General features: G+C 47.3%; 1 protein-coding gene across 1 annotated transcript in view; it reads left to right on the forward strand.

Annotated features, from left to right (window-relative positions):
• Window positions 1-22,306, forward strand: part of pi4kab (phosphatidylinositol 4-kinase, catalytic, alpha b) — a 345,324-nt gene that overhangs the window by 220,894 nt on the left and 102,124 nt on the right. The window contains exons 37-40 of the mRNA XM_072473986.1: window positions 7,347-7,505; window positions 7,998-8,077; window positions 12,694-12,887; window positions 14,753-14,843. Coding sequence (XP_072330087.1) covers window positions 7,347-7,505; window positions 7,998-8,077; window positions 12,694-12,887; window positions 14,753-14,843 — 524 coding nt within the window. The remainder of the gene's footprint in view (window positions 1-7,346; window positions 7,506-7,997; window positions 8,078-12,693; window positions 12,888-14,752; window positions 14,844-22,306) is intronic.

The following is a 22,306-nucleotide window of genomic DNA, read 5'->3' on the forward strand; positions in this document are numbered from 1 at the left end:
CCTGGACACACTGCACAAACACCACCCCATCCAAACTATTTGATCGAAAGAGTTTCCACTCAATGTTTGGGAAGTTGAAGTCACCCATGACTACTACCCTGTGACTTCTGCACCTTTCCAAAATCTGTTTTCCAATCTGTTCCTCCACATCTCTGCTACTATTGGGGGGCCTATAGAAAACTCCCAACAAGGTGACTGCTCCTTTCCTATTTCTGACTTCAACCCATACTACCTCAGTAGGCAGATCCTCCTTGAACTGCCTTCCTGCAGCTGTTATACTATCTTAAATAACAATACCACCCCCCACCTCTTATACCACCCTCCCTACTCTTATTGAAACATCTATAACCAGGGACCTCCAACAACCATTTCTGCTCCTCTTCTATCCAAGTTTCCGTGATGGCCACCACATCGTAGTCCCAAGTACCGATCCATGCCTTAAGTTCACCCACCTTATTCCTGATGCTTCTTGTGTTGAAGTATACACATTTAACCCATCTCCGTGTCTGCAAGTACTCTCCTTTGTCAGTGTTCCCTTCCCCACTGCCTCACTACACGCTTTGGCGTCCTGAATATCGGCTACCTTAGTTGCTGGACTACAAATCATGTTCCCATTCCCCAGCCAAATTAGTTTAAACCCTCCCGAAGAGTACTAGAAAACCTCCTTCCCAGGATATTGGTGCCCCTCTGGTTCAGATGCAATCTGTCCTGCTTGTACAGGTCCCACCTTCCCCAGAATGCGCTCCAATTATCCAAATACCTGAAGCCCTCCCTCCTACACCATTCCCGCAGCTACGTGTTCAGCTGCACTCTCTCCCTATTCCTAGCCTCGCTATCATCTGGCACCGGCAACAAACCAGAGATGACAACTCTGTCTGTCCTGGCTTTTAACTTCCAGCCTAACTCACTAAACTCATTTATTACCTCCACACCCCTTTTCCTACCTACGTCGTTGGTACCAATGTGCACCACGACTTCTGGCTGTTCCCCCTCCCCCTTAAGGATCCTGAAGACACAATCCGAGACATCCATGGCCCTGGCACCCGGGAGGCAACATACCTTCCGGGAGTCTCGTTCGCGACCACAGAATCTCTTATCTATTCCCCTACCCATTGAATCTCCTATTATTATTGCTTTTCTATTATCCCCCCTTCCCTTCTGAGCCCCAGAGCCAGACTCAGTGCCAGAGACCTGGCCGCTCGGGCCTTCCCCCGGTAGGTCATTTCCCCCCCACCCCCCCAACAGCATCCAAAGCGATATACTTGTTTTGAAGGGGAACGGCCACGAGGGATCCCTGCACTGTCTGCCTGTTTGTTTTCTTTCCCCTGACTGTAACCCAGCTACTCCTGTCCTGTACCTTGGGTGTGGTTACCTCCCTTCTCTATAACCCCCTCTGCCTCCCGGATGATCCGAAGTTCATCCAGCTCCAGTTCCCGAACACGGTCTCTGAGGAGCTGGAGTTGGGTGCACTTCCCGCAGGTATAGTCAGTGGGGACACCGGTGGTATCGCTCACCACCCACATCCTACAGGAGGAGCATGCAACTGGCCTAACCTCCATCCCCTCTTACCTTACAGAATATAGCTGCCCTGTGGACCAACTGGACCTCCGCCCTCCGACTCTGCTCCCAGTCAGCTGCACTCTCTGTAAACTCTTGGCTTCCTTCTTGCTCTTTGCGGAAATGTAGGAAACAAAATGAAAGGAGCACCTTACTTACTCCCGCCTCACCTAACCCCCTCAGTCACCAAACTCTCACTGTAGCACTCAAATGCACCAAATTCAGCACTCAGTGCAAATCCTTAGATCCGAGGCCCAAAACTGCTCAATACTCCAAATGGGGTCTGACCAGAGCCTTATACAGCCTCAGAAGTACATTCTTGCTCTTGTATTCTAGCCCCCCTTGACGTTAATGCGAGCATTGCATTTGCCTTCTTAACTGCTGCCTGAACCTCCTGCACATTAACCTTAAGAGAATCATGAACAAAGTCTCCCAAGTTCCTTTTTGCTTATGATTTCCTATGCAGTTCCCCATTTACAAAATAGTCTATGCCTAAATTCCTTCTTCCAAAGTGCATAACCTCACACATTTCCACATTATATTTCAATTGCCACTTTATTGCCCCACTCTCCAAATCCTTCTGCAGCCCCCTTGCTTACTCAATACTACCTGTCCCTCTACAGACCTTTGTATCATCTGCATGCAAACTTAGCAACAGTGCCTTCTCCCTCGCCTCACATCCCCCACCCCTCCTGACTTTTTTCCATTCTCCCCATCTGTCTAATTTAATTTTTTTTTAAATGTTAAAAATTTTTTATTCTCCTCCTTTTTCACATTTTCTCCCACATTTACATCCATCAACAATAAACAATAATCAGCAAGATATGTCAGTCCCCATAATAACAACGATCCCATCCACCCACCAACCCCTGAACCTCAACCCGCACGTTTACATAAACAAATGACAAAAAGGAATCAGGGATTACCCGTAGTCACCCTTAATCTACACAGTCCCCCCCCCGGTTCCTTCCCCCCAAGTCACCCTCAGCTTCGCTGGATATACAATGCCGCACCGCACCTTGCTAATGTACAGTGCCCTCTTCACCCGGTTGAAGTCAGCCCGCCTCCTTGCCAGCTCCACCGTAAAGTCCTGGTATACACGTATACCAGCTCCAGCCCACTGCACCACCCGCTTCTGCTTGGCCCAGCTCAGGACCTTCTCCTTCACACTGTACCTACAGAAGCACAGAGTCACTGCCCTTGGCAGCTCACTCGCCTTTGGTACAGGCCTCCACGACCGATGAGCCCGATCCAGTTCATATCGGGAGGGATCCTCCCCCTCCCCCAATAGTTTTGCCAGCATCGTGGCAAAATACTCAGTCGGCTTCGGTCCTTCAACTCCTTCGGGCAGCCCCACAATCCTCAAATTCTGTCGCCTGGATCTGTTTTCCAGGTCTTCCATTTTTCCTCGCAGATCCTTGTTAGTGTCCATCACCTTCCGCATCTCTTTCCCCATCGAGGCAAGTTGATCACCGTGCTGCAATAACGTCTCCTCCACTTCCTTCAGCGCCTCCCCTTGCTCTCGCACCTCCGCCACTGCGCTCGCCTCCTCCGTCCTCACGCACCTCCGCCACTGCGCTCGCCTCCTCCGTCCTCACCGGGGAAACTGCCTCCTCCACCAGCACACTCAAAACCTTCCTCATCGTCTCCATGCAATTCGCAATCTGCGCCAACTGCTTTTCAAATTCCGCAGCCATCGCCTTAGTTATTTCTTCAGCCGTAAGCAGTGCGGCCTTCCCTGGTGCTCCAGCCTCCATTTTGCTTGGTGACCCCGCGGTGACCTTTCCACTCCCCGATGGACCTTCAGCTGTTTTTTTTCCGGCCGTTTTTTTGCTCACCCTCGACATTTTTCTTTGTTTTTTTTTCCTCCTGTGTCTTCACTGTGCCTCCTCCGTGCCTTCTCCCTGCTTCTGCCGCCTCCGTGGACCCTGGAACCGGGCTTAAAGCCCCGAAAATGCCGTTCCCGAACGGGAGCCCTCCATTGTGCGGCCGCCTCCCGCCCGCCGTCACCGGACGTCATGTCTAATTTAATTTTAATTATATTTCATCATTTATTATTCCTCTCCTCAATTTCATTAAAGCAGCGTAATGTTGAAATGTGCCTATAGGTTTGCTTCCTTTGGTACAGATTCCTGCATTACACTCTGAAGTAAGACTATCTGTGTGTTGCTTTCTTCTGGCACATGGATCAGAGATGAGGAGCATAGGAATTGGGAGCAGAAGTGGGCAATTCAGCCCTTTGAGCCCGCTCCGCCTTTCAATCAGATCATGGCTGATATCTTCCTGGTCTCAAATCCACTTCCCTGCCTGTCCCCGTACCCCTTTAAGCTTTTTTGAAAATCAGAAATATATCTGTATCCCCCTCTTGAAATGGTTTAATGAGGCTCGACAATGAGTAAATAGAATCTGAAAGCTCAGAAGGAACGAGAAGGCTAATTTAGGAGATGTGCAAAGAAAGGTAAGAAACCGAAGGGGAATGAAGGAGTAGGAGGTAGAGAAATCAAGGCTGGAGTTTCTCCATTGTTGTGTGTCACAGTTGGTTTTACCCTCTTCTGTTCAAACTAAACAAGGTGGGCATTTAATCAGCATAACAGCCTTTCGTAAAGAAACTTCTTTTTAATTTCTCCTCTTCCCCAAATAATATAATCGGTGGAGGGACTTAGAACAGCCTCCTAAAAGAACCCCCCCCCAACCCCCGGGGCGAAATCTCTATTTTTCATCAAATAGCAAATGGACATTTCCTCTACTTTTGAAAACACTTTTCTAGTTTAAAAAAATGGGGCCCGGAATTTTCCGGCCGTTCATTGGTGACTGGATTCTCTGCTCCCACTGGCAACGCACCCCGGCCCCGCGGGTTTCCCGCTTCAATGGGAATTCCCATTGACAGGGCGGGAACAGAGAATCCCGCCGCCAGCGACCGGCGCGCCGCCTCCCACCAGCGAGAAACACGTGGGTAGGCGGCCGGAGAATCCCGCCTGGTAACGCCTCGGTTTGAATATGTCATTCTCCCCTTGGCAAGGTCTGATTTGCACAGGATGAATGGGTGATGTAGCAGAAGAAGCTGAAGAGCCCGTTTTAATCCAAGACAGCTTAGTGCAGATAGCCATGGCAGTACTGTGGTGCTTACTGATTGCGATTCACCCCAAGTGGCGCGAGAGGAAAGTCGCCAACGCCACCAGATGTGAACTTCAAACCCTTCCCTCCTCCATTGCCCCCGCTCCAACACAACATCTGGTAGTATAATCTTTGAATTCTGCTCAGGATTAGCCCAGTAAATTGAGTTCCATGAATCCTTGGTGAATATGTTATTTGAAGCGTCTCAATGATCCATGTGCTCTAAATCCTGGTGTACATATGAGATGGTCGAGGAAGATTCCAGTGTCCTCTCATTCCCTTTGGTTAAGCGCGAGCAGAATTTTCATAGATCGATCATGTTTCGTTTCGTAAGAATGCCTTTGCTTTCTCAGTTCATGTCTGTTCTCGATGCTGTCTCAGTTTGGTTCGGTGAGCATTACTGTCCACATTTGCAATAATTGCTTATCTGTTGCTGTGTATGTTTCCGATATGTAGAGCCCCAGTAATGTGGTGGTTATGGAAGTAGATTGGCAACCTGAAGTTGCGTTCAAGTCCCGCTAAAATACTGTGAGGGCAGCACGGTAGCATAGTGGTTAGCACAGTTGCTTCACAGCTCCAGGATCTCAGGTTCGATTCCCGACTTGGGTCACTGCCTGTGTGGAGTCTGCACGTTCTCCCTGTGTCTGCGTGGGTTTCCTCCGGGTGCTCCGGTTTCCTCCAACAGTCCAAAAATGTGCAGGTTAGGTGGATTGACCGTCCTAAATTGCCCTTAATGTCCAAAAATGTTAGGTTGGGTTACGGAGATAAAGGGGATAGGGTGGAGACGTGGGGCTTGAGTGGGGTGCTCTTTCCAGGGGTCGGTGCAGACTCGATGGGCTGAATGGCCTCCTTCTGCACTGTAGATTCTATGACTTTCTATGTGGATGCTGGAAATCTGAAATAAAAGCAGGAAATGCTGGGAAAAGGCATCTGTGGAGAGAGAAACAAGTTCGTGTTTCGAGTCCACATGACTCTTCAGAGTTGAAGAGGAGGAGAAATGTGCTGGATTTTATACTGTTTAAGAGGGGGTGGAGCAGATGAGCAAAAGTGGAAGGTCAAGGATGACAAGGATGGCCATGTGAACAGGAGAACAAGGTGGTGAGTTGAAATGGCGAATGTCTTGGGGTCAAAGCTTGAGGACTGAACAAAGGTGTTCCGCAAAGCAATCGCCCAGTCTTCATTTAATCTCCCAATGTAGAGACCGCATTGGGAGCAGCGAATACAGTGGATCAAATTGAAGGAGGCGCAAGTGAAATGCTGCTTAACCTGAGAGGAGTGTTTGGGGCCTTGGGATGTTGAGGAAGGAGGGGCAGGTGTTGCACCTTCTGTGGACTGGTCACGGAGAGAGAAGTCCCTGCAGAATGCTGACAGGTGGTTGAAGGGATGTTTGCTCATGGCACCATGCTGGCGTTGCAGAAATGGCAGAAAATGATCCTTTGAATGTGGAGGTCGGTGGGGTGCAAAGTAAAGACAATGTGGAGGCTGGTGGGGTGTAAAGTAAAGACGATGGAGGCTGGTGGAGTGAAAAGTTAGGACAAGGGGGACCCTATCATGATGGGAGGGAGGGGAAGGTGCGGGGAATGGGTCGGACAGGTTGAGGGCCTCGTCGACCAGAATGGTGGGGGGACCCTGCCATTCAGGAAAAGGAAGACGGGTCACCAGCGCCATTTTGGAAGGTGCCGGAGAAACTGGGAGAATGGGATGAAGTCCTGATGGGAAGCAGGGTATGAGGCGCGGTAGCTGTGGGAGTCTGTGGGCTTGTAATGAATATTGGTGGTCAGTCTATCCGCAGAAATAGAGAGATCAAGGAAGGGAAGTGTCTGAGATGGACCATGTGAAGGTGAGAAAGGGGTGGAAATTAGAAGCAAAATCAATCATTCTTTCCAGGCCCAGATGAGCATGAAGCAGCCTTGATACAGTCATTGATGTAATGGGAAAAGGGTTTGGGAGGGACCCGAGTAGGGCTGGTGCAAGGAATGTTCCACATACTACACAAAACTGCACATAACTGGGGGCCATGTGGTGCCCATAGCCACACCTTTTATTTTCAGGAAGTGAGACAAGTTAAAGGAGAAATTGTTGAATGAGAGAAATGGGCAGAGGAGAGTGGTGGTGATGGGGATTGTTTGGGCCCCTGCTCTGGGAAGAAGCAGAGAGCCCTCAGACTATTCTGGTGGGGGATGGAGGTGTAGAGAGATTGAGCGTCCATAGAAAAGAGGAGGCCTATACAGTGCAGGAAAGCACACATGTACGTGTGGAAGTCAGATGAGGGCGGGCACTGTCTATGTTGCCTTCATAAACTATATGTTATTGACACTTGCTGTTTGGGCACATGTATAAAGAACAGCAATTTGGGCATAGTAGCGGGATGTGTCCAACAAGCGAGAAATTCTTCCCCACTAAATCTCTGTCATCAGAAGAGAAGGAAGCAGAAGTTAGCATTGTCTTTTGCTGCACGTCAGGTTACACTTGTGCAACCCCCAGAGAACAATTGTCCAGTGAAGACCTCAAGAAAGTTCTGTTTAACAGCTAGTGCCTGACTGCCGTATAAATAATGCTTTTCAACTGCTTGTGATCTCGCGTGCAATTTTGTTTGAAAATTATTATTGCGGTTTTATTGTGGTACAAAGAAAACTATTGGGCATAAAGCTTACAAATGGAAAACTATTCTTCAGACAACCAGGATCCCTCTGTGAATAACCTGTCTGTTATAACTGTGGCTGATTCGCGGAACAATCTTGATGTTGCCGTTGGGACAAGGCAGCAGTCTGCACAAGGCTGGATCAATACCTACCCACTGTCCAGTGGAATGTCAACCATCTCCAAAAAATCAGGTGATGTTTGCGATGGAACCCTTTTAAACTACATTGGAACTGCATGTCACCTAGTTATTTTTCAGTGTGAAAGGGCTTCCTGTGCTGTCGCTGTGGTGCTTTTTGTTTCTTGGTGCCTGCTGTTTGATTATTCTATCACTGTTCCTTTTGCATTCTAATCATAAAACGCGTTCAATGGTCTTCTTCATCTTCTGTGATGACTCTTGCACGTACACAGGTCACTTCATTTAATTTCATTGTGTGATTGGTAACTTGCTCCGCATCTCTCTAAAGGTGACTATGTTTTTAAATTAGGCAGAGGATTAATTTTGTATCAACTTTAGCGCATGGCAAGGCATCCAGTGGTATCTTAAAAGAAGCAAAATGCATGTAAGAAATCTCGGTATGCAACAGATAGGCATTCATACACCTTTGGTAGTCTGAAATTGTTGGTATCCAGGGTTGTACATCTTCAACACAATCTAATTTAAATGTTTTATTGTTTCCAAACAGGCATGTCAAAGAAGACTAACCGAGGTACACAGTTGCACAAGTACTACATGAGACGCCGCACACTTCTATTATCTTTAATGGTGAGTTAGCAATCAGCAGTTGAGAGAAAGCTCGATAGGAAGGATGTGATTGCACTGGAGAGGCTGCAGAGGAGATTCACCAGAATGTTGCCTGGGATGGAGCATTTTAGCTACGAAGAAAGGCTGGATAAGCTTGGGTTGTTTTCTTTGGAGCAGAGGTGGCTGTGAGAAGGGACCTGCTTTTGAGGTGCATAAGATTGAGGGGTAGGGGCAGGTGGATAAAAAGCAGCGGTTCCCCTTAGTTGAAGGGTTAATAACGGGCGGGGGGGGGGGGGGGCAATTTTAAGATGAAAGGCAGGAGGTTTAGAGAGGATTTGAGGGAAAAAAAACTTCCACCCAGAGGGTGGTGGGAATGCATTGCCTGGGAGGGTAGTTGAGGCAGGAAACCTCGCAATCTTTAAAAAACACTTGGGATGAGCCCTTGAAATGTCACAACAGTCAAGGCTATTGGCCAACTGCTGGGAAGTGGGGTTAGAATAGAGTAGTTTTTTTTTTTGTTGGTACAGGTTGAAGGGCCAGAGGGCATCTTCTGCCCTGTCTAATTCTAAAAGCATCTGCTTGAACTTCGCTTGTAAGGCTCATAAATATCAGCAAAAACTTTTATATTTTAATAAGAGATAATATATATCATAGAATTCGCACAGTGCCGAAGGGGGCCATTCGGCCCATCGGGTCTGCACCGACCTTTCGAAAGAGCACCCTACCAAGGCCAAATCCCACGCCCTATCCCTGTGACTCCACCCTAAGGGACAAATTACCAGGGCCAATCCACCTAACCTGCACGTCTTTGGACCGTGGGAGGAAACCGGAGCACCCGGAGGAAACCCACGCAGACACGGGGAGAAGGTGCAGACTCCGCACAGACAGTCACCTGAGGGCGGAACTGAACCCGGGTCCCTGGCACTAAGGCAGCAGTGCTTGCCGCCGTGCCACCTTATGAGCAGTTCATTGATCATATGAGACAAGCCATTGTCCAGTCAGTTATATAGTGTGACACCGATATGATTTGAATGACAATATGATGTCAAGTCTATCTGACTTTCCACGTTGAATTATGGAGGGGGAGGATTTTCTTATTAGTCGAATATATAAAATTGGTATTCTCTTACTCATACACATGCAAACACATCTATTTTATGTAATACGGCCTCCTCTCAAATCCCTACTGCTTAATTCCAGCTGTTGGATTGTTCAATTTATTTTCGGATTAAAAATGGCTAAATTATCGGGATGATATATTTTGTGTCGGCTAGGCTTCATAAGTAACTAAGGAAAAGTCTTCTAGCGGCAGAATGGTTGACAATTAAAGGACCCGGTTTCAAGGTGATTTAAACGAAGGCAACACGAGGGAACATTTTTTGAGTTGTTACGACGGGTGGTGGAAGCAGATTCCACTGTAGCATTCTGAAGAGAATTGAATAAATACTTGAAAGGAAAAAGGTTCAAGGCTGTGGGGAAAGATTAGAGGAATATATCGGATTAATTGAATTGGCCGAACATTGAACTGGTGCAATGGACTGAATGCGCTGTTGCAATCTTTTATTCAGTGCTGCAATAGCGTGCTGGCTGAACTTCAAACAAATGTACTTTTATTCAGAAACAAAATGTCAATTATATCGTACAGAATTGTCGGCAAATTTGTACAATTTTAATAAAAATATCTCCCCCAACACAGCCCCACCTAACCCAGAATCCCCTTCCCCCCCCGCTCCCCCAACCCCCTCAATTGATGATGACAACCAGCTCCTCAAAGAAGGTCATGAACGGCATCCGCCACAAGTGGAACCCCTTCTTCGATCCCCTAATGGCGTGCATAATTTTTTCAAGGTGCAGGAATTCCAACAAATCCCCAGCCACGCCAACGTCTTTGATGGTGCCGGTGGCCTCCATCCGAGCAAGACTCTCCTCCGGGCTACTAGAGAGGCAAAGGCCAAGCCGTCAGCCTTCCTCCCCTCCTCCAGACCCGGCAAGTCCAACACTCCAAAGATCGCCACTGATGGGCACGGCTCCGCTCTAACTTCCTAAATCTCCCATGTTGTTTCAAAGAAGGAAACCCAGAACTTAACCAGCTTAGGTTAACCAGCTTAAGACGAGGCCAAAACATGTGTGAGTGGTTCGCCGGTTGTCTTAAACAATGCTCATATCTATCCTCCACACCCGGGAAGATCCCACTCCTTCATTGAATGTTTTTAAGATAAAGACAGATAGTTTTTTGAAGAATAAAGGGATTAAGGGTTATGGTGTTCGGGCCGGGAAGTGGAGCTGAGTCCACAAAAGATCAGCCATGATCTCATTGAATGGTGGAGCAGGCTCGAGGGGCCAGATGGCCTACTCCTGCTCCTAGTACTTATGTTCTTATGAGTGGTCAAGTGTGGCCAGGCACCACTTTAAACGTATTAAACTTAATCTCACACACGAGGAGATGTAGTTCACCCTATGCAGAGCCTCACTCCACATCCCGCCCCCCCCCCCCCAACCAAAACCAAACCTACCTCTTCCTCCCATTTCCCCGTTACTTCCTCCAGCGAAGCCTTCTCCATCACCGCCAACTGCCCAGAAATGTCTGATATCTTCCCTTCCCCAATTTCATCGAGAGGCAATACTTTGTCCACAAGTGAAGGTACCAGTAAACCAGGAAATGAAGAAAGCTCCTCATACACAAAGTTTCGCACTTGCAAATACCTAAAATCATTCCATCCCAGCTGGTACAAAACTATGGTTCCCACAGATAACAACAATAATCATTTTGCTGTCATAAGTAGGCTTGCATTAACACTGCAATGAAGTTATTGTGAAAAGCCCCAGGTCGCCACATTCCAGCGTCTGTTCGGGGGTACACTGAGGGAGAATTCAGAATGTCCAATTCACCAACAGCACGTCTTTTGGGACTTGTGGGAGGACACTGCAGCCCCCTGAGGAAACCCACGCAGACACGGGGAGAACGTGCAGACTCCGCACAGACGGTGACCCAAACCGGGAATCGAACCTGGAACCCTGGAGCTGTGAAACAACAGCGTTACCCACTGTGCTACCATGCTGCCCCATTCGTGCCAGTAGCAACATAGACTCTAGTTTAAAGTGCTGTCTGAAGTGGTTCCATATTCTCAGAGAAGTTGTTGCCACTGGGCCCGCCGAGTACCTGGCTGGAGAGAATGGAAAGGGAGCAGTAACAAGTGCCTCAAGCTTGAACCAATACAAGAAGCCTCCTCCATCCGACTCAGAATCCCTAAACCACTGCACTTTCTCAATGTTTGCGGCTCAGTAATAGTGCATCATATTAGGTAGCGCCAACTCCCCAGACTGTCTATCCTCTGCAAGAAAGCCTGGGGAGTGGGCTTCACCAGTACAAAGGAATCAGCACTGGAGTAGACCTGATACACATACGAAAAGAAGGAAAACTCCTTCTCCCTCTGGTATCTAAATCTTACCCCCCCCACCCCCCCCCCACCCTCCCCCTCAAAATACATCTGTTCCATGAACACTTGCAACCCCTTAGCCACCCCCAAAGTTGTAAAGGATTTGGGGCGCAAACTACCTCGCCTGGGATCTAACGCGCAATTAAAGTCCCCGCCGATGCTTGACTGATGCAAATCAAGCTTGGGTATGGCCACCAGCACCCTTTAGATGAAGTCCTCACGTCAAAATTCGAGTGGAAAACCTGCCCCACCCACCCTTTCCGCAGCCTTGTCTGATCCTGAATTTTCAGGTGTCTCTCCTGCAAGAAAGCAACATCCGCCTTCAGTCTCTTTGGATGTGGTGGCACGGTGGCACAGTGATTGGCACTGCTGCCTCACAGCGCCACGGACTCGGGTTAAATTCTGGCCTTGGTATTGAACCCCGCATCCCTTTTTGCCAGTTCTGCCCCAACGTCCTGATAGATTCTGACGGGCTGACCCTTCCATCTACATTCTTGAGTGCCCTTCATCCGCCTCAGGATCTTTTCCACATACCTGTGGAGTAGGACAATGATCGCCCATGCCGGCTCCCCATACCTGGGCATCTGTCGCAACGACAGGTGGGCCCGGTCTACTTGGGAGGGTTCGCAAAGACCCCCCTCTCCCACCAGCTTCCCAAACATTTTTGCCACATAGTCCATGGCACTTGTACCGGAAGTCATTATGGGTGAACTTTTAAAATGTAAGTTATTATAGAAAGAAAGACTCACCTTAATAGGGTGCCTTTCATGACCTCAGGACAGCTCTCAAAGCATTTTACAGCCAATGAGATTTATTTTGAAGTGTAGCCATTGTTATAATGAAGGATAGATACACAGCAGTGATATTGAACACGGCAGCTCCCACAAACATAAGGTAGCAACCTGATAATCTGGTTTGCATGAATTTGATTGTGGGATAAATATTGGCCTTGGAAACTGGAAATGATTCTTTTTTGAGATGGTGATATGGGGTCTTTTCCATCCACCTGAGAGCAGACAGGATTTGGGTTTAACATCTCCTCTGACAGTACAGCACTCTCTTGGCACTAGGCTCTAGGGTCAGCCTAGAATCTACAGTGAGACTTGAACCCCCAGCGTTCTGACTCTGCGGCGAGGGTTGTACCCACTGAACCATTGCTGGCATACAGAAGAATGTTTACTTTTGTTTTTCAATGTTTAGGCAAGCGAAATTGAACGCCTCACCACTTGGTATAACCCTCTCTCGTCCCCTGAGTTGGCAATGGACCAGGCAGGGGAGCTCAGTGTAGCGAATTGGCGGTCAAAATACATCAGCCTGAATGAGAAGCAATGGAAGGACAATGTAAATCTGGCTTGGAGCATCTCACCTTACTTGGCAATAGAGCTTCCTACCAGGTAATGGAGTCAGAACGGTTGAAACTTTGCATTATCGTTTTACATTGTGTGTGTTAATTGGAAGCAGACGTATTGCTGATCCAAAACTGCTGCTTAATATTTTATATCGGGAGTCAACCAGATAATACATAAAATAGTTGTGTTGGTCATATATATTTTCTGCATTACTACAAAATATGTTTCTTTATTTTGTTTGTCTTCACACTATGGGTATTGATTTAATGCTGGTGGAATCCAAACAATTCCTTTTAAATGCATGTACATAAGCCCATTGTGAAGCTTTTTGTTTGCATGGATCTAAATCTGCTTGGTTCAAAAAAAAGAGAAAAATTAAATTAAAAATCTTCCCTCAATGGACGGGCAATGGGATCCACTGGGAAGCTGGGCCTTGAAGGGAAGAATAGTCCATTCATTGTTGGTGCAGTGTTCACTGATCTCTCTCTTCGGTAGGCATGTTGCAATTGTCCTCAATGTCACGTGGTTAACGAGGGGAGAGATTGGTTCTTCTAGTGGAGACTCCACTTCTTTGTGCAGTAGTACCCATAAATTCATGAGGAACCGAAAATATATATTTCATAATCATCTTCAGGACTAAGACATTTAAGGAAAGGTGAAATGTGAAAATCAATGGGGTATAGAGCAAAAGGCCAAATATATTTCATAAAATTTGGAATTTACAGTGCAGAAGGAAGCCATTCGGCCCATCAGGTCTGCACTGGCCCTTGGAAAGAGCACCCCACTTACGCCCATGCCCGACACCCTGGCCCCGTAACTCAGTAACCCCACGTAACGTTTTGGACACGAAAGGCAATTCACCATGACCAATCCACCTAACCTGCGCATCTGTGGACTGTGGGAGAAAACCGGAGCACCCGGAGGAGAACGTACAGACTCCGCACAGGCAGTGACCCAAGCCGGGAATCGAACCTGGGACCCTGGAGCTGTGAAGCAACTGTGCTAACCACTGTGCTATCGTGCTGCCCTGGGTTCAAGGGGTCCAATGGCCTACTCCTGACCCAAGGGGTACTCACGAAACCCATTGACAAGGATGACGGGCATCTCGATTATCTGCCAATTTAAATGATTTCACCGACCTGGAGAGGTTTTCTCCGTTCTAACATGATATTCATGCCCAGTCCATCACACGAACCTGCTTCCCATCCATTGACTCCATCTACACCACCTGCTGCCTGGGGAAAGCGGCCAGTATAATCAAAGATCCCTCCCACCCGGCTTACTCACTCTTCCAACTCCTAAATGACCCTCTTATGGACTGACTTCATTAGCATTACACCCTGTATGCTTAGTCCGATGCCAGTGCTTTTGTAGTTACATTGTATATGTTGTGTTGCCCTATTATGTATTTTCTTTTATTCCCTTTTCTTCTCATGTACTTAATGATCTGTTGAGCTGCTCGCAGAAAAATACTTTTCACTGTACCTCGGTACACGTGACAATAAACAAATCCAAACCAATCATGGTTGTCAATAAAAATGGAAAATAGCTTTAGCGGGTGGAGGAAAAAATATCTATACTTGCATCATAAGCATGTTTTGCAAAGCAATATAGAAAAAGCATTGTTAATACTATATCCATGCGACGCATGTAATATTGTTAGGTTGAGACATTCACATATTTCTATTGCTTCAGTAGTATTGGTGTATTGCACCAAAACACACTGCTTTTGAGTTCAGCAAGATCACAAACACACCACTGTGGGCATGCTTCAGACCTCTCAATGCCTGTGATCCTAGCCACCGGAGATGTTTGAAGGATGCGGGCTATTGCACCGATAACTGAATTGGACAGTACATTTGATTTCTTGCTAACTCAAGCCCATTTGTTTGACATTTTGCATCTGCCAGATTTAAAAACACTGAAGCCATTGGAGCAGAAGTAACTCGTTTGGTGAGGCTGGATCCTGGAGCCGTTAGTGATGTCCCAGAAGCCATCCGGGTGAGTTTATGGACAGTAAACTAGTGCGCGGTGAATTCCAGCCCCGCTTGATTCGGAATCGCAACACAATTGGAACTAACAATTAATTCTTCAAAAAATACCCAAAGTCTCTGGTGTTTGACTGTCGAATAATTACAGTCACTAGTTTTGTAGATTTAAACCAAAGTATTTGTTATTAATAATAATAACCGAGTAAATAGGCAGCAAATAAACTAGTTAGCTATTATCTAACTCCTACCCCCCCTTACCTCACCCCTCACCCTCATATATAATACATACAAGACAGACAAACACAGAGGGGAAAGAGGGGTGTGAAGAAAAATGAAAAGAATAAAAAGTATTTGTCTCCGATACACTTTCTTCCAGTACACCTTTCTTCTGTCTTGGCCTTCAGTTGGAGATTTTTGCTTCCAGACTGTAATGGTTTTCACTATAGACTCATCCATGTCTCAGGAACCTCTTTGTAGGTTCAGAAAATAACAGCTCGGCAGCATTTCTGGAGAGAGAGAAAGAGCAAGAGAGAGACGGGCAGCAGCTCACAGCTTCTCCTCTCAGCATCGAGGATCCGACTGACCCTTCCTGGGCTCTCTGAAAACCATCCCAACACAGGTAGGGCCCAATCACCGCTGTCGTTGGGCAGAATACGGCCTTTGGCCAATTCATTGGCCACCAGCCAACCAATCGAATCAAATCCCTCCGATCTCTCGAGCGCTGGAAAGTCTTGAGTTCTGTCCGAAAGCTAAATCTTCAATAGCAGTGTACTATTCTACAACTTTTGAGTTCCTCACTTCCTCTGCTCAACTTGGAGGTGTATGTCCATTAAACATCCATGGATCGAAATGCTGACCACATTGGTAATCATGGGAAATAAGGGAATCCACAGGAAAGGGCCCTTTTCGCTTTTGTACACAAACTGTGACGTTTGGAAGATTTTAGGAAAATGTAATTATAGATGGAGTGGGCAGTTTTAAGGGTTAAAAGCCTTGTGTTAGTGTGTGTTTCACTGCAGTTGTCATTTTTTAAAGAAAAGCATTCTGTTTGCAGAATGGTGTTTTTAGTAGCCAGAAGATGAAATTGATGAAGGAATGTGTATTTCAGTCTGGGCTAATGCACAGTGGTTTGACTGGGGAGGTTCATGGGGAGTTAATGTGCTTTTACAGCCGGCAGAAATAATGGGCTGGATTCTCCGATTTTTAAGCTATGTCCGGAACATGTGTCTAGTCTTGCGATGAAAAAGTCGGCGGCGCTCCCGCACCGATGCTGTGCCCGGTGGGGGGGGGGGGGTGCGCTAGCAGCCGCACCACGTAAAATCCGGCGTTCCCCACAGAAATTGCTGGAGAATTGCCGGACCTGTGGTCGCGCATGTGTATGGCAGCGACCTGCAGCGGTCGCGCCATACAATGTGGCACCTGCTGCGCGTGGACCCGGCTTGCCAGATAGTGCCCACCTGTAACCCCTCTTGCCACCCCCTGACCACCCCCCACCAGCCCCTGCTAAAGCTCTGCCGGCCAGCAGAACGTGCCCCCCCCCCCCCCCCCCCCCCCCCCCCGACTGGCGGTGCTGGACACAGTCCACAGCCGCCATGTCAGGTTGACAAAACCTTAGACCACAAGTAATCCACGTCGTCGGGATGTCGGTCCATCGGGGGAGGGCCTTCAGGTGACGTCCTGAGGCTGTCCCAACGGTGTACGGCGTACTCACTGATAATGTCGTTTTGGAGGGGGCGGAGCATCCAAAAACAGGTGACGCCCCTGATTTCGGCATCAAAAGGGCTTCTTCACCAAATGTGATTTTGGCGTCGGCAGAGAATCTCGCCCCAATGTGTTTTCAGCTTGGGGAGATGAGGTCATTGCTGGGTGGTGGTCAGAGAGGCAGTGAGTTTCGAGAAGCTGAGTTCTGATCTGCCTGATTCTGAGTCCACAATTCTTTCTAAGTAGGATAGTTAAGAAAAAGAGTAATACTATTTTAAAGCAGAGCAGTCTTATCTGAAGACAAGAGGCCGGAACAACCCAGTTGAAGCAGCTATTTAAAGGCATTCAGACAGAGTCTGAAGGGATCCAACTGGAGCCAAATCTGTTTTATAAAGCAAGTATTACTCCATGTCCTACGAATTTTAAGCTGAATTAAGAGCTGGATGTTCTCTTGTTTAATGGGGAATTGGATAGTTGTGTTAAGAGGTAATTGTGAGCTGTCCTTTTCGGGTGTGAATTTAAAAGTTTAATATATTCACAATAAAGTTTTGTTTTGGAAATACCAAAGCCCTATTTTTTTCATGCACTCCCTCCTGGAGCAATTCTTTCCACACAGTCCTAAACTAAAATATTGGGGTTTTGGTCCAGTATCCTCGCCACTGTTGGGGTCTGGTCTGGGATCGTAATAACATTGTTAAAAAGTGGGCAATAGAAAATGGGGAAATGTTTAATTTGAAAATGAAATGAATTATTAGTGATTGTCTCATGGCAAAAGATGCAACAAAATTTATAAATACTCATTGCCAGACGTCTTTAAATGTCAAATATGCTATTTTACTTGCCCGTTGACATATTTCTGTAAACACAAACTCTTTTTTTTGCATTTTTTTGTACTCTTGATTGTAACCCAGTATCTCTTGATCGTGTCCCGTTATGACACCTGAGATACAATGACGGGTCTAAAGGGATATTGTGTGAAGCACATTTGCTTGTCCAGCACGTTTCGGCAGTTCTTGTCAATAAGTCTGACCAATCTTTTCATTCAACCTTGCGGGAACGCCAAGAGGAATTTAGCAGCTGGCTGAGTGTATTCAACCACTTCTGTTTTTATCTGACAAACAAACATATTAAGAAAAATGTGGATTTTGGTGATGGAGGTGAGGCGCAAGCTCTGCGGGTGCTATCCCAGAGCATAAGCCCGTTGAGGATTATGTTGGGGTTCATTCCTTTCAGCCAATGAACTAGAGGACGTTGTATTTGATTGTTAGTTACTCTCCAAGCCGTAGGGATTCGGGTTCAATCTTGGGAGTGGCTAAGAAACTGGCAGGAAAGTAGAAAAGAACAGGCTGTAGAATTTAGAGCAAAAACAGAAAATGCCGGGCAGCATCTATGGAGAGAGGTGGAGTTAACACCTCAGGTAATCAGAAGGGTGATCATTGACCTGAACATTAACTGTTTCTCCCTGCACAGATGCTGCCTGACCTGCTGAGTATTTCCAGCATTTTCTGTTTTTTCATTTCTGATTTCCACCAGCTGGAGTATTTTGCTTTGTGTTGTTGCAGGGGTAGAATTTCCTGGGGCTCCTACCTTGACTCAGGCTGGAGATTGACAGAAAACGTGGTGGTTAAGCTGTTTTGTCAAGGGTTTTCCAGTGATATCCCACCAACGTTACAGAGGGAGATTGGGAGGAACCCCCTTGGACCTTGCTGGCAAAAGTTGGGAGGAATTGCGAGTGAGGTGCCAATGCTGTGTTGGGCACATTAATGCCTCTAAATTTACATTGGCGACCTAGAATCAGAAAGTCAACACAAGTTACTGAAATTAGCAGAGATACCAGACTAGGAGGAGGCTGTGCAATGCAAGAAGGCAGCTCAGGAATTGCAAATGTTGTACGATGTGGGCAGATTAACTGTAGCCAAAATGTCCTTGACTTCTGTGTTTTACTTGCATTTCCTCATAGGTTTCATCTTCTAAGAATGTCTCAATGTACCTGACAGCCCATTCAGTACTTTTGAAATGCAGTCACTATGGTAATATCGGGAAATCCAGTCATTAAGCTGCCTCACAGAGATCCTCAGTCTTTTTATAAATAATGTTGATTAAGGGATAAACATTGACCAGAGCATCAGGAATACTCTATGTCTCTTCAAATTGTGCCAGAAGATACTTACATCGACTTGAGGGGAGATGCCCAAAACTCTTAGTTTAATAGCTCGAATAAAAGGTGGGATCTCCAATAACACTAAGCCAGTCATTAATGCAGACGTGGAGCTTGAACCCTCGAATTTGACTGTGCTTTGGCTGGACCACACTTTGAGGCCTATGTACAGTTCTGGTTGCCAAGAAACAAAAAAGACATTAATATGCTGAAAGCAGTATCGAGTAAAGTTAGACTATTGAATTGTGGTGAAAATCTGGAGTAACTTTCAGCCCAGGAAGGAAGGGTCTGAAAGTTGATCTGATCAAGATATGCAAGATAGCTAATTGGATAGAAAGGAAAAATCTGGAATATTATTTCCTATATATAGTAAAAATCTTGCAAGTAGTAATAATGATCTTTAATAGTGTCACAAGTAGGCTTACATTAACACTGCAATGAAGTTACTGTGAAAAACCCCTAGTCGCCACACTCCGGCGCCTGTTCGGTTACACTGAGGGAGAATTCAGAACGTCCAATTCACCTAACAAGCACATCTTTCGGGACTTGTGGGAGGAAACCGGAGCAGCCGGAGAAAACCCGTGCAGACATGGGGAGAACGTGCAGACTCTGCACAGACAGTGACCCAAGCCGGGAATCGAACCCAGGTCCCAGGCTCTGTGAAACAACGGTGCTAACCACTGTGCTACCGTATGCCCCATTTTCTTTCACTCAACTGTAAAATTGGTAACTCATGAAGCTTATGAATTATAGGCGCATGTTTTCCTGGTTCCCCAGCATCGCATTTATGGCATAACTAAAGATGCACTGGGGAATCCCTCTCGGGGTTTCCCACGTAAGTGTTAATCCGGCAATTGTCCAGAGCGCTAATTTCCCCTGGACAATTGTGCTGGGAAACATCTGACAGAAGCGATCTAAATCACTAACTTTGGATGATTTTGCCAGTTTTACCCAGCTAGTTACTCTCAAAGAGTTAGAAGGCAAAAAAGCACTTCTAACTCCGGAATAACTATTTAAAACATGGGACCCAGTCTCGCAATGGGCTCCGCACATCTTCTCTACTGAGTATTACTGCACTCTCTATGCTTCACCTGATGTCTTTTTAAAAAAATGTTTTTACTCTCCATTTTCACATTTTCCTTCAAAATTTACACCCCACCCACAGATCCCATCCTCCCACCACCCCAAACGGCCCACCTGTCAATATATGCATCCAATAAAACAAACCCTCCCACGGTGGCAATAAAAAACAAAGGAGAAAAAGAAAAAGGAGTCCGGGACCGCCCATGGTCACCATTGACCTATAGAGTCCACTCCCCCTCCCCTCAACGCCATCCAACCTCTGAAAGAGTACCGTACATGATACCCAAGAGTTGTACACCCCCCCCCCCCCCCCCCCCCAAAGTCTCCAACTCCTCCCGTCCACTGCCTCTTGTAAAACTCCTCCCCCCAACCTCGGTTCCTTCCCCCCCAACTTTCCACCCCGGCTAGACCACTCGGACCCTGTTCTGCCAGGCTCCGATGGCCGCAGCCCCTCCCCCCACCTCACTCCCGTTCACTGGCCGGCTTAAAACGGCCAGCGTGGGAGGCCCCCGCCCGGGTCCCTTTCCCCCTTGCCCGGCCCTAGGAAAGCCCAGAAATCCCCTTCTAGCACACAAACCCCGCATATCCATCTACACCCCAAAGAGCCCTCATTTCGAGTGAGAGTCCCATCACTTCCCTTGTCCAAATATATACAACATTGGCTCCTTTAGCCCGTATGCAGTGAAACAAAAAAAAAAAGAAAATAGTCAGTCATGAGGTCACATCGGCATCTGGCCATTTCTCAATTTCTCAGTTCTGCCACAGTCCTTCTGCCTTCGCAAACTCCTCCGCTGCCGCCGTTCCAAAATAAAAGTCCCTGAGCTTGTAAGTCACCCTCAGCTTCGCTCGATATACAATGCCGCACTGCACCTTGCTAATGTACAGTGCCCTCTTCACCCGGTTGAAGGCAGCCCGCCTCCTCGCCAGCTCCACCGTAAAGTCCTGGTTTCTACGTATACCAGCTCCAGGCCACTGCACCACCCGCTTCTGCTTGGCCCAGCTCAGGACTTTCTCCTTCACACTGTACCTACGGAAGCACAGAGTCACTACCCTTGGCGGCTCACTCGCCATTGGTACAGGCCTCCACGACCGATGAGCCCGATCCAGTTCATATCGGGAGGGATCCTCCCCCTCCCCCAATAGTTTTGCCAGCATCGCGGCAAAATACTCAGTCGGCTTCGGTCCTTCAACTCCTTCGGGCAGCCCCACAATCCTCAAATTCTGTCGCCTGGATCTGTTTTCCAGGTCTTCCATTTTTCCTCGCAGATCCTTGTTAATGTCCATCACCTTCCGCATCTCCTTCCCCATCGAGGCAAGTTGATCACCGTGCTGCAATAACGTCTCCTTCACTTCCTTCAGCGCCTCCCCTTGCTCTCGCACCTCCGCCACTGCGCTCACCACCGCCGTCATCACCTGGGAAATCGCCTCCTCCACCAGCGCACTCAAAACCTCTCTCATCTCCTTCCTCATTGTCTCCATGTATCTTGTAAACTGTCTTTTGAATTCCGCAGCCATCACCGTAGTTATTTCTTCAGCCGTAAGCAATGCGGCCTCCACTGGTGCTCCAGCCTCCATTTTCCTTGGTGACCCCGTGGTGACCTTTCCACTCCCCGACGGACCTCCAGCTGTTTTCTTTACGGACAATTTTTTGCTTACCCTCGACATTCTTCTTCACTGTGCCTTTACTGATTCTTCCTGCTTTTGCCGCCTCCGTGGACCCCGGGACTGGGCTTAAAGCCCCAAAAATGCCGTTCCCGAACGGGAGCTCTCCATTGTGCGGCCGCCTCCCGCCCGCCGTCACCGGAAGTCGCTTCACCTGATGTCTGTGTCTATGTATTTACATTCTGTATTGATCATATGTCCTATGTTTCTCATGTATGGAACGATCTGCCTGGATTGTACACAGAACGATAATTTTCACTGTACCACGGGACAATAAAACTGAATCGAATCAAAGGGGGCGTTCCTTTCTCCCCTGCACCCCAGTTACTCCACGCCGAGCAGTTTCCAGCTCCTGTCTCACCCAGCCTGAGTGAGGATGGTTGGGCAAGACGGGCATTGAAATTAGTGAAGGTAAATCCATCCAGAGTGGCAATCCGCCGGCGATTGCCACTCTGAGGAAGTTACGGGCCATTGTCTTTCTCGCTGAATAAATTAAGATGAGCGGGACAAACGTTCTCCACCATTGTGACAAAGGTTTAACGCAGAAGTATTCTTCCCAGAAAGGAAAACCTTCGCATGCCCCCCCCCCCCCCCCTCAAGTAGCAAACAAGATATTTTTGTGCACAGCCTTTTGGTACAGATGTGATGAAAATGGCAAAAGGGGAGAATGAATGCATCGCGCAGTTCACCATTTACAAACCTTTACTTCTGGATACATGAGGGTAAGGTCATTAATAAGGTCTGTAATCTTGGCTTGGCATTTCGAAAGTTAAAAGGAAACTTGTTCCTTTTTTTTGGTGACTGGTTTGAAATTCAATGAAATGATCAATTGACAAACTCTATTACACATTTAACATTCTGGTAGATAT

This window comes from Scyliorhinus torazame, chromosome 1, assembly GCF_047496885.1.
Source record: "Scyliorhinus torazame isolate Kashiwa2021f chromosome 1, sScyTor2.1, whole genome shotgun sequence".
Lineage (NCBI taxonomy): Eukaryota > Metazoa > Chordata > Chondrichthyes > Carcharhiniformes > Scyliorhinidae > Scyliorhinus > Scyliorhinus torazame.